Source organism: Kwoniella shandongensis, chromosome 4 (genome assembly GCF_008629635.2).
Source record: "Kwoniella shandongensis chromosome 4, complete sequence".
NCBI lineage: Eukaryota > Fungi > Basidiomycota > Tremellomycetes > Tremellales > Cryptococcaceae > Kwoniella > Kwoniella shandongensis.
This window is the reverse complement of record NC_089290.1, coordinates 552248-568937: the sequence shown is the minus strand read 5'-3', so window position 1 is coordinate 568937 and position 16690 is coordinate 552248. Positions and strand designations below refer to the sequence as shown.

Sequence of the window (16690 nt, the reverse complement as noted above, 5' to 3'; positions counted from 1 at the left end):
AATTGTCATTGTTACCGAGGTTGCGGTGTGTTGTAGTTGTGATGTTCAATGAATCCCTTGCTCCTCCTCTGCTTCTTCCTGCATGACAAAATGGGATGGATCACCATCACATCTCAGAAGCCCAGTAGCAAGGGCAAACCATGATGCATATCGAACAAATCGTCAACAGATCGAAACAAACAAGCCGTACCGTCCCTACCACCCTACTCCTCCTCACTCTCATCATCCGCCTCGTCCAACCACTACGCGCAAACATCAGCACCAACTCATCACCAGAACGCACTCCCACACTCACCTTGAGGAAGGCCTCTGCGCTCTTCCTGACCTTTTTACTCTTGTCCTTGTCAACATACTTCTTCGACACGTGTGTACCCCACTGCTTCACGAGCTCCTCATCCAGCACATCGGCCTGGTAGAGAATCATGAGGACCTTTGAGGTCGTTCCGGCTGCAAGAAGAGCGTCTGAAGACGGGGAAAGAGCGAGGCGTCGCTCGATACCGCCCAAAAGAGACTTTTGGTGTTTCTCCCCGGAAACAAGCTGCAAACAGACCACATATCAGTATAAGTCGACACAACCATGAGATACACGTAACACTCACAGCTTGAAGAAGCGTCACACGCTTTTGAATCTCCTTTGCCACTTCATCCGTGAACAGGTGCTGTCCGATCTCAAGCAAGACCTTATGTTTGCCAGCAATTCCAAGCTCCTTTGCCTTGTTGATGATCGCAGCGTCATCGGCCTCCTTGTTCTCCTCGAGCCAAGCGCCAAGAACGGAGTAAGGGGAATCCGCGCCCTCATCATCGTCGTCATCACCGTTCAAGTCGAGCTTGGAGAGTTTCTTCGAAGCTTCCTCCGCAGCGTCGGGGTTTCCAAGAACAGGGTCGGCACCTCGTCCGATCATAGCATCGATATCGGTACCAGAAGTTGGGACACCGTTGTCGTTGGGAGTCTGAGCGGGACTGGCATCGTCGTCGTCCTCACTTCCATCCTCGGCACCCTTCTCGAAGACGAGGGGTCCTCCGACGTTCGCCTCGGCAGTCATACCACCCGACTTCTTTCCCTTCTTCCCCTTCTCCTTCTTCTTGGGCGGGTTCTTGAGAATGTAGGTGACGAGCTTGTGCTTCATGTCAACGGAGTTGTGTCGTCCACATGCCTTGCAATCTCTAATCATGCTCTCGTGTCCCGACTTGCCGGAGATGACGAACTCGGTCTCGGGGTTCTTGCACGAAGGGCAAAGTACGAATTTCTCGATGAAAGTGTCGAGGAGTTCTCGAAGACGATCGGCAGTGTGCGCGCCATTCACAATGTATCGGTCGTTGGCGACGGTGGTCTGCGCTCCGAGTTCGTATCCGAAGAACTTGGTGGGGTCTGAGGAGGGGTCGTCAGCTCGAATGGTGAAATCAATCGGGATGATCAGGCTCACAAGTAGGCGGCCTGTTCAAAGCCCGGGCAATGTCCTCCATGTTGGGCACAACGGTCTTGATACCATTTCCTCGACCTTCAATTTTGATCTGGAGGAGGGGCATCTTGTATCGCTGCGACAGTGTAACAGCATTAGGTCGGTCCGCAGGTATCGAAATGACTCAACTTACATAGAACTTGTCGTCCACATCGCGTCTGATATTGACAGTAGCCATATTGGGCAGTATTTCTGATGATCACGGGAATTATAAGCAATGCGTCAAGTATACATCTGCTAGAACACTCACACTGTTTGTTTTAGGATGTATGCAAATCTATTTCTTTCGTGTGATGGTGGTAATGATGAAACGACGTTTGCGTGGGGGAAAGCATGAACTCTTGATGTGTCTGGCCGAGCGAACCGAGCGAAGCGAGGTGAGCAATGGGCGTGATGGGCAGACGGGACGGCGATAAGAAAGAAGATGAAAGAGCACAGGTGGTCAGCGGTGGCTCAATCGCTCCCGCTCTCTATGATAGTCCAAGTCGATCCGACATCGGCATCCGAAATTCCCCTCCACACAACTTCATCCCCATCCCAAACCGCAAAGCACGACAAAACCTCCTTTCCAATTTTCGACTTTGCCCGGCTCCGCTGATTCACTCACCTTGCCCACTTTATTTCTTTTCGAGGATGATATACCTGTACCTTTACCCGGTGACGGTGGATTTTCCTTTTTCAAAAACTGAAAAGGATTTAGAAAACCAAGGTTGAACTGAACTGAAGACTGGATCTTGGCGGTTGGGACCTTTGGTCGAAAGTCGAAAGTATGTATAGGTATACGTGAAAGTCTGCGCAAATGATGTGTTTGTGTTTGAACGACTGTTCTTGTGACAGGGATAATATGTGAGTGAATTGCTGAGATCGAAAAGAAAGAAAGAAAGAAAGAAAGAAAAGAGAATTAGGAAAATGAAAGAAAGGGACGACGAAGAGAGGATGAGCGTAAGCGTAAGCGGTCGGCTGAATCCCATTCCCACTGCCACTTTTGAAAAATCCCGACTTTGTCAAAGGGTAAGAAAGGGGCGATAGCCGAACTCAACGTTGATGCAAGATGCACGATGCCGAGTGATGATGACACAAAGTCGAGGCTTCATACTTCAAGCAAGCATTACCAACGTTATGACAAGTGCATGGAAGTATGCTAGCACATCACGCTGACATGCGTTAATCATCAAATTCATATTATCGTCTATCACTTCTATGCACACTTCTTTCCCTCAATTACCGCGCACAATCCATCGACCGGCGATTGAATGGCCTTCCCACCCTCACCTTACTGCCGCCTTGCAACTTGAGGCGTGACCATCTCCATCTCTTCCCCATTTCCATGTCCGTGACGGATGAGCTCGGGACCACCTTGGTTGTGCTGTTCCACCAATCTCTGTCTGACTCCCTGACTTGGTCCCGGTGTACCTGCTCGACTAGGCGCAGCAGAGTTCAAACCTTCAAGTTCGGCTGACTCGTTCCAGATATCTGAATTGGAATGTTTCTTGTCAGTTCTTACACCAGCCGTTGAATCTTCTGCTTCATCCTCATCTTCATCATGAATGATGCTGCTTGACTCACCCTGCGTAGGGTCGTTGACTGCGGCTCTTCGGTCCATCAAGTTGGGTATGGCAGTAGCCGAGGCGAATGTAGGCGGAGGCGACTCAGACTTGGGAACAGCAGGTGCAGCTTGAGATTTGACCTCATCCCATGGGACCACTGTCGGTGGGAAGACTTTGTCAGCTCTCCGGATCTTTTCATGATTCTATGCACTCACAGGTGTATTGAGTGGGCTCAGCGGGATCAGGCGCTGGGTTACCCGCACCACCTGGACCCCAGATCTTCAAATCGGCGAGACTGCGTACAAAGAGGATCAGCATCATACTACTCAAGTTCCCGTTGACCACTCACGTCATCTTCAGCGCGCAGATCCACTTGTTCCTTCTCTGCACTTTCAACGCTCCCTGTTGCCAGTTCGACTTGTACTTGATATCCGCCTTCAAGACCATCTTCCCTTGGGCGGGGATATCATCCACGACAACATCGAAAACGGGCAAGAAATCTCTAGAGTTGTCCTTGCAGAACTTGAGCATTCGGGCTCGGAGAGCTTGCAAAGATTCAAAAGTCGTCTCAAAGTCGACCTCGAAGCTGAAAGTCTCGGCAATGGGACCAGAACGACGGACTGTGGCACACGTGTCAGATGAGCTGCGTGAAAGTAAAGTATTAGTTGACTCACTGTTCTCGATGACTTTGGTGGTAAGAACGTTGTGTCCAATCCACACGTACTTGCCGTCGGTCCGCTTGAAGGACGTCGACATAAGCTGCATCTTGGCGACGGTGTACGAGATCGAACTACCGAATTTTTAGCTTGAGATCGCGGCACGATTACAATGACAGCTGAACTTACTCGATGTCCACTCTGTCTCCCACGTCGAACGGATGCTTGACGAAGAGGAAGATACACGCTCCCAAAATCTCCTGCATAGTCGAACCGATCAACCAGGAAAGACCGAGGATAAAGGTACCAGCAGAGGTGACGAGCGTGGTGAGTTTGGTAGTGACCATAGCAGCGAGGATAAGGACGACAATAGCGACAACGATAACCATGAAGATGTCGTCGAGTCTACCACAGCACGTTAGGACTCGTTTTCTCATATGAGGTAGAGTGTTGCTCACCTTCGCACGGCACCGTCAAGATCACGCATGGACGCCTCAAGAGCAAGTCGTTCTCGGTGCATGGTCAAGACAGCGCTCTCGATCTCGTCTCGGGTAGCATCACCGTTCATGTCCTTGTCAAAAATGGCGAAAGCAGCTTGGGCGGTGTCAAGGTCCGGGAAGCTGCAGAATGGTCAGTATGGGATAACAGTCGCATCACGTATCACTTACAACCGAGCAACGTCAGAGATGTCAAGGTGATCAGCGCCGGGAGCTCTAAAAGAGTAGTACAGTCGTCTCGCGAGCTGTAACTGATGAATTAGCAAGGTTCGCAGTGGAGTCACGCCTAGCACTTACAGCCTTGCTCTTATTGGCGGAAGTGAGGGCAGCAGTGACCTTGTTCGCAGGCGAGTTGGTCTGGAGCACGCTTTGTCCCGCCATCTCACTTGCAACGTTTCCGAGAGCACTACATGAGGTCACATGTCAGTCCTCGACCGGAATCAAACCCGCAAGCAACTCACGTAGTGGTAGTCTGCGCAGCTTCCTTGAGACCTCTTAGAGCCTTGCGGATGGCCATTCGGGGGATCTGTGAACCTTTCGTCCTTCCAGAGGAAGCATCGGTCATGGTGTCGGTTCGTCCAGGAATGTCGTGCGAGTTCATGTAGAGAGTTGTCAAACACTTGACGTTGAACTTCTGTTCCTGGAGTCGGTCTGTACGATGTCGTTAGTATGTGGGTTTTTCATGCGTGGTATACCAGATTGCTCACCTTCGTATGAATCACGGTGGAATTGGAAACTACCAAAGCTGTCAGTATAATGACATATACGGGCAAAGAAACAGATGGCTCACGCAATGAGCTGCACAATCAACTTCTCTGCACCAAAGACCAAGGAACACAAGAAAAGACCGAACAAGAGATTGGCAACGGTAGTCAAGTTGGCTCGGGAGTTGGCACTCTGGTCGCCGGTGTAGTTGTTGATGATAAGCGGGGTGAATGAGATCCAGATGACGGCCGACCAGATGATAAGTTTGGCATAACTAAGATGGGTGAGAATCAGTCTTGCACTCTGAGATAGCGAAAAAAAAAACACTCACCGACCAAGGGCCGCAATGACATCTGTATAAGCCTTTGCTGAGGGAATGATAACCGCAACCGTGTTTCTCCAAATGGCTGGAACCATCAAGAAGGCAGCTGTAGCTCCCCAGAATCCAAGCCAAACGACGGTAAGCCAGATGGACCAGTAGAGCTATTGTCAGTGAGTTAGCTTCAAGCGTGGGAAGATAACCCTCGAACGACTCACAAGGTCAACGTGCCATACATAGGCGTTTTCGACGCCTGCAAGACCGACGATTCCGGGAATCCATAGGAGTGCAAGGAAAGGAATGATGTACATCAACCATCGGACGACGATACCTCGGTTCAAAAGCCAATAATACAATCTCGATAGCTATCGCAGTGGGCATCAGCATACCGCAGAATGACAGCGCTGAATCGCCTACCAACCTTGTTCGTGCCGGCATCACCATCTGCATATCTGAGGTTCTCTACGCTCGCGTTCTTCAAGTTGAAATCTTCCCATTCCGCTCTATCACCCAACAGATCCCAACTGGCCGATCGCGAGCCCTTGGGTCTCTTCTGGTTGTGAATCTTCTCACTGTTCGCTGCTGGTGTTGCTGCGCCGTCACTGCTTGCTCCCTTTTCGAGATTGGTGGACGAAGGGAAGAATGACCAGGTTTTCTTCTTGTTCCCAGACCCGTTAGGTGTGCTTGCGCCAGACGCAGCGGCAGTAGGAGTGGTCGGACGATCATCTTGTAGAGGGATAGTGGTGTAGTTGTCGCCTCGCGCCATGTATGGAGAAGGAGGGTAATGCACGCGAGAAGGGGTATTGACACCTCCACCTCCGTTGTGAGCTTGAGAAGCGCTTTGACCTCCGTATCGTGGTTGAGATTGATCTGGAACAGGTTGACCATAGCCTATGACGCGACAGTCAATCTGATAGTCAAAGGAGGGTACGAGTCGGAGCGTGTAACTCACCATCCTGCGCACGGAGGGGGCTGCGAGAGGTGTCTCGGGGAAGGGCTCCCATATCGTATGCCTCTGAATCTTGCATGTCAACAGATTGGTCCCTAAGTCAAGGTGTGCCTAGTCAGCTCGATGAGAGACGTGTGTGCGCGATATAAAATGTAGCCTAACCGAAGGTGTCCAGCTTGAGGATCTGGACCGAGGTAATTTCGGTTCATCCCTTGCGTTTCTGGGTGAATGATCTCGGCGGGGTATCCCTGGAGGACAAGCATGACAATTTAGCATGATGTAGGAGGTGAAAGGATCACGCATACTCACGAGGTAGTCGGTCGTCTTTACTCTCTCGTCACCTGGCATGATGAGGGTGGTGCTGTGGGCTCGACCAAGTGGTGCAGGATGCGAAGTGTACCAGTCGGGCGTGTCGTAGAATCGATTGTAGCGATACTCAGCGACTCTGTGTGTGTTGTGATGTAATGTTATGAGAAAGAGTCAAAAATTGTCCTTGTAACTGAATGTCTGTCTATGCGATATGATATGATAGAACAGAAAGAAAGGACAATTGATGATGAAAATCAAGTTTCAGTGCGGTGTGTGTGTGTGCGTGCCATGACAGCATACCAAAGTCATTCATTCACTTGACCTCCACAATTGTAAACGACGTCGACCCCTTCTTTCTTTGATTTTTTCACCCGCAGTAGACAGAAGGGGTGTAGGCTATACGCGGTGAGTTTTGTTTACGTTCTTTTTTACACCTCGCCTCGTGTTTCACATTCGCTAAAGGGCAATTTCCAAACTAGTTTACTGCCCTTAAATGGTCTATCAGTATCGGATTCAAAAAAACACAGCATGATGATGATGATGCCAATTTCAATCCCGAAAGCGAAAGTGCGGTGCACAAGCAATAATGAAAATCACGTCCAGGGTGCTCCAGCTTCGCATTTGTCAATCACCTGAGTGAAGGCTCGAGATCTTCTGCGCTAAATCCGAAAAGTCTTCACACATCGCACCCGGCACTCAAGCTAGTAGTCAGTAAATAGCACTTACTTTTGTTTGTTTGTTTGTTTATTTATTATCCATTATTGATATCTCCTTGTCTTTCCTAGCTTTCAGCCTGTTTCCCAAATCAACCATGCATCAAATACCGAGTGTGAAGTGATCATCGTGATCTCCAAGCAACAGAATCATATTCTCACACAAAATAGGGTCATCCAGATTATATCCTCAAAAACCCTAAGAGTCTCGACTCCACATAATAATAATAATAGGTTACCCCGTCGATCACCTCTCCCACTTGACACACCCCGTTTCGAATTGGGGGTCCCAGGGATCAGTATGTATCATGAAACGTACTCAACATGGCTGGTTTCAATTCACCCTATCATGTATGTATGGCATTTCTCAATTGCACGCATGTCTCTGGATGCATGCAAGGAAGACATAAACCTCACTAGTACTTCGTCTCTAGAACGACTACTCATCAAGACTCATCTTCTCCTCTGTTGCACGCGCAGTCACCGCGCCCTCCTCGAGCTGCTCACTGATACTCCCATGAGGAGCTTCTACCTCTGCAATGTCAACTGCGCCGGTAGTACCCACCGCCGGAACTTGTGCCATAACCGCAGACTCCTTCGTAGTTGTCTCCACTGGAACGTGGTTCTTCTCGCCGATCTCTGCCGAGGTCGAGATATCGTGACCATTCTCCGCAACTTCACCAGCTGCACTTTCATCTTCTGCCTGCCTGGGAATAACGACGACTTCGAGGCCATCCTCTTTGTCTGTCTCTCTGACTGTTTGATCCGCCTCCTTGTTGTTCTCCTCTGTCACATCCTCCTCTACCTTTCCCTCGCCGACTTTGTTGTCTTCATCACCTTCCTCCGCTTTGCCATCGCCGTCGCCCTCTTCATCGTCGTCCTCTCCTAAAAAGGGTTTCATAGCTCCGGGAGCTTTGAGCTCGCCCAGCTTGCCTGTCGTATACAAATCTCCACACGCGTTGCACACTGTCACAATAAGTATCAGCAATGGACCAACAACTCAGAGATCGACCGAGACCAGTCTGACACTCACGAGTTCCTTTACCTGTCGGACCCCTTCTCCAAACTTTGATCCCTTCCCTCGCACAACCTTCACAGATACCCTTCTCCACTCCCCTCTTCGTCTTTCTCTTGATCGGTCCCGCACCACTTCCACGAGCGTTCTTCCTGCCCAAACCCTTCTTCGCACCTTCTTCCACTCTTTCGTCCAACGCTTCAAGGGATACTGGCATCTCAAACATGACTTCGGGTTCTGTTTCTCCCGCTTTTCGTTTCTTCCCCTTGCTGGAAGGTTCGGGACTGAGTTGGATCTCTGCAGCAGGACCTTCGTCATCTTGATCATCTGCTTCGACTGTGTAGAGCGGTTTGGTAGAGATTGGATAGGGTCGAGGTGCCCATTTGTCCGTCGTGGCATCAACCAATTCGGGAGGTGGTGGAGGCGGAAGTCTGGTGGTGAGGAAAGTGCGAGGTGGTACGCGTTTGAGTAGAGATGAGAATAGGGCCTTCTTCTTCGCTAGATATATTGGTCGAATGACTTCTAGAACTCTGGTAGAGAGTCCAAAAAGGCCAGGAGGCAACGATGGAGGCGCAACTACAGGCGTAATCTGCGGCGCTGCTTGACCATCCTGACGTACAGGAGTTATGACTTGCCCGCTCGTCGAAGTGAGAAACTCAGGCTTATCCTCCTCATCCTTCACCAGCTCCGGATCATCCTTGGCCATCACCTCCATATCAACTCTTTCAACTTCCTCCATCACCCCCTTGATCTTCTTCCAGACCGCATCATCTATCCCGCTCAATCTGATCGTCAGTGCCTGGACCGGCTCTTGGTCAGGTATCAAGTCTTCCACAGCTAGATTCAACAATTGCGGTCCAGTAGGCTTAGGCTTTGTATGTGACGATGTGTCGGCGGGAGCGTCTGCAGTGGAAGTAGACAAACGAGGATGTCGGAGATCTCGTTTTGATCCTGTTGGGTTCGCCTGTAAGGGGGTCGACGGTGCTGCCATGATGGGTGAAAGTGCTTCCTTTGGCTCTTCTTTCACCTCGACTGTCTTTGCCGTGGGATCATTTGGCTTGATCCAGAAATCTTGGTTCTCAAATGGAAGCCGTTTACCAAAAGCCTCCCAATCCACCTTCTCCCACTTCCCAACAGGCACAAAAGTCGATACCAAGACAGTTCCGAAATCAGGCTTCATACCCGGTAGAGGTGGAAGTCCGGAAGTTGGACGTTCTCTAGGTTTCGATTCGACTGGAGGTTGTGCCGTGATGACTGGCTCCTCTGGCTGTACTGGCACGGGCAGAGGCTCCACAGTCGGTGCAGCGATGGGTGGGAGGTCTTTCGCATGTCTACCCAAAGACGCACGCGTTCGACCTCGCGAAGGTTTGCCTACAATGGGCACTGGATCAATCGTAGTGGCGGGAGCATCCCCGACTGCTGGTAGAGAGGTCTGAACAATAGCGGAGGAAGGATCTGTCGACGTCGCTTGAGGCACAGGAGGTGGGGGCATGACATCCGGCTTCACCTCTACCTGTGGAATTTGGACTGGTTCAGGTGTGGGCGGTGGAGCAGGTCCTGTCACATAATCACCGCCCATTCTGGAGATGAAGGACCTTGTTCCCAGCGGAATCAAGTACTTCTCGGTCGGCTGCTCTTTGAATGCGATCAGCAAGAACGGTGGTGGTAGCTGGTAGGTTGGTTTTGTTGGTGGAGGAGGCGGAGTTGGCGATGATATTCGAGGTGCTGGCGTTGTTGGCATAGGGTATGGAGTATGGAGAGCGGGGTTGAGAGCCGTACTTGGTGATGGAGCGTAGGTCTGATTTGGCGGGAGTGCAGGACTTTGGGTCACCTGTGTGTTTACGGGAGTAGATGCGGCAGGCTGTAGTGGCGTAGCAACAGGTATCGCTACTGGAGGTGGCATGGAGGTAGGAGGGGGTATCGGCGTCTGCGATGTTCCAGCCGTAGATCCATTCTCGGTAGTTCGCTGTAGTTCGCTGTTTGGAGGTATCGGCAGCGGTCCTCCTCCTACTTGAGGCCGACCTGACATGTCAACTTCCCCATCAGAGTCCTCCTCTGGAGCTGTGGTTGCGGGTTGGACACTTGAAGGCGCGTCGGCGAGCGATGTCGAAGTCGTAGCAGCAGCCTGGGGCATCGGAGCCGGTGGTGGTCTTACCTGACTCGAAGGGCCTGGACCTGCTACAGCTTGTGTTGGTGCCGAAGATGTAGGAGCAGCACCTGCAGGAGCGAGATCTGCAATGGGCTCTCCTCTGCTAAGTCTCGCCACTGCTTTCCCCAATCTCTCCAACTCCTCCTGATTTGCTGTACTTCCCGCTGCTTTGTATATTAAAGCGGAAAGCCACGGATGTCTTGTCGCTGCTTGGTTTACAAGCTGGATAAGTTGAGGAGAAGCGGTCGGCCTGGCTGGTGTACTCGTGGTAGAATGTGGTGGTCGATTAGGCGGCGCGTTCGATTGGGGTATGGGTCTGTTCGAATTCACTGGTCTTGGACCACCTGGCGGAGGTCTATAAGATGGGCCAGCAACCTTATTGGCAGAAACACCAGTCAGTCGAGGTGTAGTACCTGGTTCCGTTGACCCGGTAGCACTTGGTTTAGGTCTTGCTCTTCTCGCTCGTCTACTCGCAGTCTCCTCCGCTAATGATTTCCGCTTTTCTTTTCTCTCTCCGGGTCTTGCCCTTTCCTTCTTCGGTCTCGTTTCTCTCGGTTCTACAAAACGACCAATCCATACTTCCGTCCCAGGGAAAGAGACAGGTCCAACGGAAAGAGTACATCTGGATATACATTCAATCTCGTGCGCAGGAGGTTCGGCCTCGTCTGAAATCTTCTTCGGCTTGGGCTGGCGAGCGGGTTTCGTCGCAGAAGCAGGTGGGGGAGTGGATGTTGAAGGATCACCCTCGTTTGGTGTTGTGGCCATGTTCACTTCCACGGGCTTGAGTGGACCGTGGTACTCTTTCGAAGGGAGTGGATGGACTAACGGAGGAGGGGTGGGGAAGAGGAATGTCCCTTTCGGTGGTGGTCGAGCTCGAGGTTTGCTATGAGAGGGGATAGGTGGGTGGGTGAAGATATGAGGGAGAAGTGAGGTGAGATGGTGATGTCGTGTCTGAGTGAGGGAGTAGGGCAGAACCAGACTACAGAATACCTCTTGTCAGCTTAGCTCGTCCACCCATTGTCCACTAGCGGGAAGCACAATTCACCTTTCAGCGATACTCAAGAGAGGTTCTTGCTTAGGATCTTCCTGTTCTTCACCTCCAATGTCTCCACCTTCATCACCTTCTGCTTGGTCCTCCTCTCCCATAACGACGTCTTCATCAATCTCCACCACTTCGTCTACTTCCTCCGCATCCTCATCTCCCTCTTCCTCTTCTGCTGCAATCACGTCTCCAGCATCCTCCGTGACAGCTTCAACTTGCTCCTCTGGGTCGTACTCGTATCCATCGTCATTGACGAATTGCGGGCGTGAGGAAGAAGGTAGTGGAATGGGTTGAAAGCCTGCTGTTCGCAGTAGGGCTCGTAACGAGGCCATCTTGACCTGCGAAGGCGCCACCTGAAACCTCTGAGAGCGGGGTAGTACCGAGCAACAATGTCTGAATTATAAGTTGGAAGGTGAAATTGAGACAATCTAATCACATATCGTCCTTCGACATTGAAACAATTCCAGGAACGCGTCGTGCACTCGTTATTTGGTCCAAATCCATGTTCATAGTCGCTACTACCTCCATCATTACACGTTTATCACGTCTACACCAACATCTCAAACGCTTTCACTAATCTTCTTGCCAGCCGTATGCCAAGATAGCACATACCATCAAGGCGGAAGAGAGATCTCTCGACGACTGGACTCTTCCGCCTTGCTCCCTCCGCTCCTTCTCCTCCGAAATGACACCTCAAACTCGAACAGCTGTCATTGTCGTCAGCTCACTCGTTGTCCTTCTTCTAGCTGTGACTTTTCCTCGTCTGCGCTTGATCCAGACACTGTTCTTCACGCCGATCTACCTCTCTTCGACGCTTTTCTGCGCTCTCGTCGCTTTCGTCGTTTCGGTGATACGCACGGACCGTGTGACGTCCACCTCTGCCTTACCTGTCAATCGACAACGACATGCTCTACGTCGACTACGTTTCACCACACCGGCAGCTTGGTCGGCCGTTCTAACTCGTCAATCGTGGGAAGAACATCCATCTGCCTTCCCACCGATCCACGCATCCACTTCGTCGCAACTCAACGCACGTCTGGACAAAGTTCTGAAACTTGTCAAAATTCATTTCATCATACCATGGTATGAACGGATCTCACCTTCACCAGCGTTCCCTTACGCTGTCGAGGGGATCGTTCGACATGCTCTAGGAGATATGACGAAACGAGCGGAAGTTGTGGATTGGCCCACAGTGATGGTGTCGAGAATCTTACCTCTCTTCAAGGAGCATTTACATCATTATCGATCAATCGAGCATCTGTCTTCCACAACGACTAATTTACCAAATCCTGCTCTTCCTCTTCCTTTACCAACTAAATCCCATCCAGCATTATCGGAGCAATCACACGTTTCTGGTGGTGCTATCTCATCGTCCATCGAAGCGCATTTCCGCGAAACCTTGGCGAGAATCTTGGTCGATATCTTGCCGGAGAAAGATCAGTCGGAAGTGGTCAAGACGATCGTCAGAGAGATCGTATTGGGATCAGTTTTGCTTCCTGTATTCGACATGCTTTGCGAGAGTGATTTCTGGAACAGACAGATCGATGAGAGGGGTGGTCGGTATCTCTACGAGCAGAAACAGGTTGACAAGTTTCTCTCGGCGCTTTCCAATCTCCCTAACCCGTCGACCTCATCTCCGCTCAACTCTTCCAAAGCTCGAAGTAACACAGCCAAGACTACGTCGTCTATATCGTCCGATTCTTCCACACGTCAATTCGATACTTTTCTCAAGTCAATTGGGAAGCTCAAGACCCTGGGCGATGCGAGAAGACTGCGAGCAGACGTAGATAGGGAGCTGCGAAGTGCCAAACTAGCACACGCGGAAGAATCGCGGAAGGCGATCGCTGGCAAGGATGGTGAAAGACGTCTAAGGAGAGCAAGGAGATATGTGGAGAGGTTGGAAAGAGCAAGAGCAGAGATTGATGCCAGAATAGTGGTTTTGTCACGACGGCAGGGCAAGGTGTGTCAATCCCGTTTCTTTTGGTGTCATTGTGGCTGATGGTCTCTGAAAAGGTCGTTCACCCAGGCGAAAAGTCTCCCTCTGGTTCACTCAATTTCGACTCCGCCAACAGTTCCGTCAATCTATACTCCATCTTGTCCGACCCTTCGTCTCTCGCTTACTGGCTGGAGCATATGGAACGTCGTGGTCGATCACGACTTGTCCAATTCTGGCTTACTGTTGAGGGCTTCAAAGATCCCTTGGAAGCTGCTGGTCTTGACTCTGCCCTGGACAGCACCATCCAGCCTATCATACCTACATCAAGTGGTTCCAATCAAACAATCACCGAAGACGTCACCTTTCTCTACGAAATGTACTTCGCTGCGGATCAGAGTGGGATTGAAATCCCTTCGAAATATCGTCAGGTCATAGAAAATACCGCTCAGTCTTCCTCGGCACCGCTCTCCCCTTCCAACGTTCAGACAGTGAAACATGCGGTATTTGCATCTCAGAAGGCGATATACGAGCAAATGGTCGAAGAGGATTGGCCATCTTTCATGAAGAGCGAATTGTTCGTCAAAGCAATGACCGATCTGCGACGAGGACATGTACCTCTTCCTACTGTATCAGTACCTGAGCCGAGTATCAGCTTATCGCCCAAGGTTACCTCAACACCTCTGGCTCGACCTGCTCTTCCGCCCCGGCCACCACTTACTCCCAACGACTCGTCGAGAGCGCTGTTGGATCTTCTCTCGCCAAGTGCTCGACCTCGTCTAGCCGTGAAGCAAGGAAGTTTCACCCCATCTTCATCAGTCACTCCAGCAACTTCGATTTCGGTTACGCCACCTGTCTTCGAACGTGCATCCACGGACTTCAAGATTCCCCAACCGAAAGAACTACGCAAAGTCAGCGAAAGTGAACATGACAGAATCAAGACCTCACAATCGAGTGGACCGTCCACTCCGCCGCCAGCGGTACGTCGATCGAGTCAGCTGGACTTCCTCATCACTGGTGGAGAAGACAAGAAAGACCCGATGGAAGACCGAGGAAAGCTGTTCGGCGATGACGACGAGCTCGAAGAGGCAGAGGAGGATGAATACGTTGAGGCGAAACGGATGGAAGCAATTCAAGCTGCTCTCAACGAGATCATCGCGTCTGACAACGTGGCTGCAAAGCGTCAACAAAGCGCCACACCTACGTCTCAGCCAAAATCACCGTCCTCTTCGATGATCTTATTTGGGAATAACCCTTCGAATACCGACGAGAGAGCCAGGAAGTTGTCTTCTCGCAGCGTGGAAGACTTGAGGAGCCATAAACCGTTCAGGACTACATCATCCGCCCCTGGTAGTCGAATACCTTCAGCAGCAACAACCAGGAATAACACTGATCCTCCCAATCAGCTCTCGGCCCTTCTATCTCCCAGCCTTGACAAATCCAGCAAAGTCCTTTTCGATGACGAGACAATCCAGGAGGATGTGCTTGACTTTGACGGAGAAGGTGATGTACACGACGTCATTCAGCTAGCGGCTCCTGGCGATCTGCAACTCTCGGTCGAGATTTCCAGACTTCAAGATAAGATACAAGAGCTGGTCCAACAGGATCATCTCCTCGATACACTGATACGACAAGCAGAGTTGACGGGTAATCAGACGGAGCTGCGTATCTTGCGACGGTCCCAATCTTCGGTTCGTCGAGAACAACGAACGGCGATCTTCCAGAAAGCCCAATTCGAGCAACAGGAAGAGGAAAACCGCTTGGTTCCCGGGAGGACTCGAGTTGACATTCCGACCTCAGTGATCACTGCTGAAGATGGAGATAGCGGGAAACAAGTTGTGCGGTATACGATCGAGGTCACTCAAGTTGGCGAAGAAGGTCAGATGGGGCCTGGATGGATCGTGGCGAGACGATATAACGAGTTTTGGGAGCTTGACAGGGCGTTGAGAGAGTGGGCGGTGATGAAGGGAGATCAAGGGTTGTTGGAAGGATTGAAGCATGATGTGGTGGAGATGCCAGGGAAGAAGTTGGTGCCGAATATGTCGGCAAGTTTCGTCGAGTCACGACGAAGTGGTCTAGAACGATATCTCCAGGTGAGCTGATCACTGGACAAGCTCATTAGTCTTAGCTTAAACTAACACATCGTACAGTCACTGTTGACTTCTCCGGCGATATGTAATTCACAACTTCTACGCACTTTCCTCTCTCGATCACCTGTCGCCCTTCAACCTGGTCACACCAGCTCCGATCCCATGACCTCCTCCACAGGCGCACTATCCAGTCTTGCTCCACACAACATCGTCAAATCACTGTACAAAACCATGGCTACCTCTATCGACGATGCGATGCTTGCTCCTAGCATGTTAGATTTGATGTACACGACGCTAAATCGCCAGCTGAACGATTTTGGCGGTCTGGTCGGATTAGGTGGTGACGATCTCGCGGGCTTCTTACCACAGGCTTTGAAAAGCGGTTCGTATACCCCACAATGGTTGAAGAACGATCCCATGGACACTGCGACGTCCAGACCGGGTACAACTGGAACCACAATGGGAGGCGCTCCAATACATGCCTTGGGAGGAGAGTCGGGGATGACATCTTTCACGGGACCGATCTGTGATTTGTTTATTGAGGTGTTTGATCTGAAGGAGAACAACTGGTTAAGAAGGCAAGCTATCGTAGTCATCTTGCAGCAGTTCTTGGGTGGTACGATCGAACGGTGAGTGCGGCGAAGCGTCCCCACCCTGCTCTTTTGGGCGGAGATCACAGTCACAGTACGGTGGGATAAGCAGCTGATTCCCTAGTACTCTGATATAGTAAAGTACGCGATACTTTCCGTACCGCCTCGACACCCGACTCTTTCGAACGACTTCTGGCTGGATTCGAAGAGTCTCTATTTCCCGGAGGAGACAGACGTCCGACCAGTGCACCACGGTCAGATCAGGAAATGAACGACACGAGAATCAGAGCAAGTAAGAAGCTGGGTTTGCTCATACCAGGTGAGTTCTGAGCTCGGCCACGGTGACCAGGGTCGACAATTGATCTACAGAGGGCTGTGTATGCGGATTCCGGACGACACACGACGCTGACTGGCACTGTAGACATCGCGGCAAACATGATCGGCCGAGGGAATGCCCGTCGAGCAGCTAGAAGGGTGTTTGGCGCATTGCAGGATAAGCGACTGAATCAGCATCTGATGTTGTCAATTGTTGATGAAGTGAGTAAACATTCTGTATACATCCTAGATCGGCCGCTGATTCACAGGAGTACAGATACTGAACGCAATGTTTCCGCCTAAGGGGAAACGATGACATGAGCGGATTGTAAATTTTCGGGATCAAGTGTAATATAGCATGCATGTAACATCGGACGGATCGTGGGGATAGAAATGCATAG

The 16690-nt window shown here is 50.9% G+C and overlaps 4 protein-coding genes across 4 annotated transcripts; 1 reads left to right on the top strand and 3 right to left on the bottom strand.

Moving 5' to 3' along the window:
• Positions 1 to 203: 203 nt before the first annotated feature.
• Positions 204 to 1638, bottom strand: CI109_102233 (uncharacterized protein; the record flags this gene model as incomplete). Its single annotated transcript, XM_032004772.1, has 5 exons — positions 204 to 242; positions 296 to 538; positions 600 to 1369; positions 1425 to 1536; positions 1594 to 1638. 5 exons carry the CDS (start codon positions 1636 to 1638, stop codon positions 204 to 206), a joined length of 1209 nt encoding a protein of 402 aa, XP_031860887.1.
• A 1095-nt stretch (positions 1639 to 2733) lies between these two features.
• Positions 2734 to 6481, bottom strand: CI109_102232 (uncharacterized protein; the record flags this gene model as incomplete). Its single annotated transcript, XM_032004773.1, has 18 exons — positions 2734 to 2933; positions 3027 to 3164; positions 3223 to 3302; positions 3357 to 3627; positions 3682 to 3797; positions 3853 to 4068; positions 4122 to 4283; positions 4332 to 4405; positions 4458 to 4566; positions 4622 to 4811; positions 4868 to 4896; positions 4951 to 5139; positions 5197 to 5348; positions 5403 to 5549; positions 5606 to 6075; positions 6137 to 6228; positions 6296 to 6381; positions 6443 to 6481. The coding sequence occupies 18 exons, from the start codon at positions 6479 to 6481 to the stop codon at positions 2734 to 2736; spliced, it is 2760 nt and encodes a 919-aa protein (XP_031860888.1).
• Positions 6482 to 7594: 1113 nt separating this feature from the next.
• On the bottom strand, positions 7595 to 11693 carry CI109_102231 (uncharacterized protein; the record flags this gene model as incomplete). Its single annotated transcript, XM_032004774.1, has 3 exons — positions 7595 to 8121; positions 8189 to 11298; positions 11365 to 11693. The coding sequence occupies 3 exons, from the start codon at positions 11691 to 11693 to the stop codon at positions 7595 to 7597; spliced, it is 3966 nt and encodes a 1321-aa protein (XP_031860889.1).
• Positions 11694 to 12046: 353 nt separating this feature from the next.
• CI109_102230 (uncharacterized protein) lies at positions 12047 to 16605 on the top strand (the record flags this gene model as incomplete). Its single annotated transcript, XM_032004775.1, has 6 exons — positions 12047 to 13321; positions 13375 to 15387; positions 15445 to 16013; positions 16112 to 16293; positions 16396 to 16511; positions 16567 to 16605. The coding sequence occupies 6 exons, from the start codon at positions 12047 to 12049 to the stop codon at positions 16603 to 16605; spliced, it is 4194 nt and encodes a 1397-aa protein (XP_031860890.1).
• Positions 16606 to 16690: the final 85 nt, after the last annotated feature.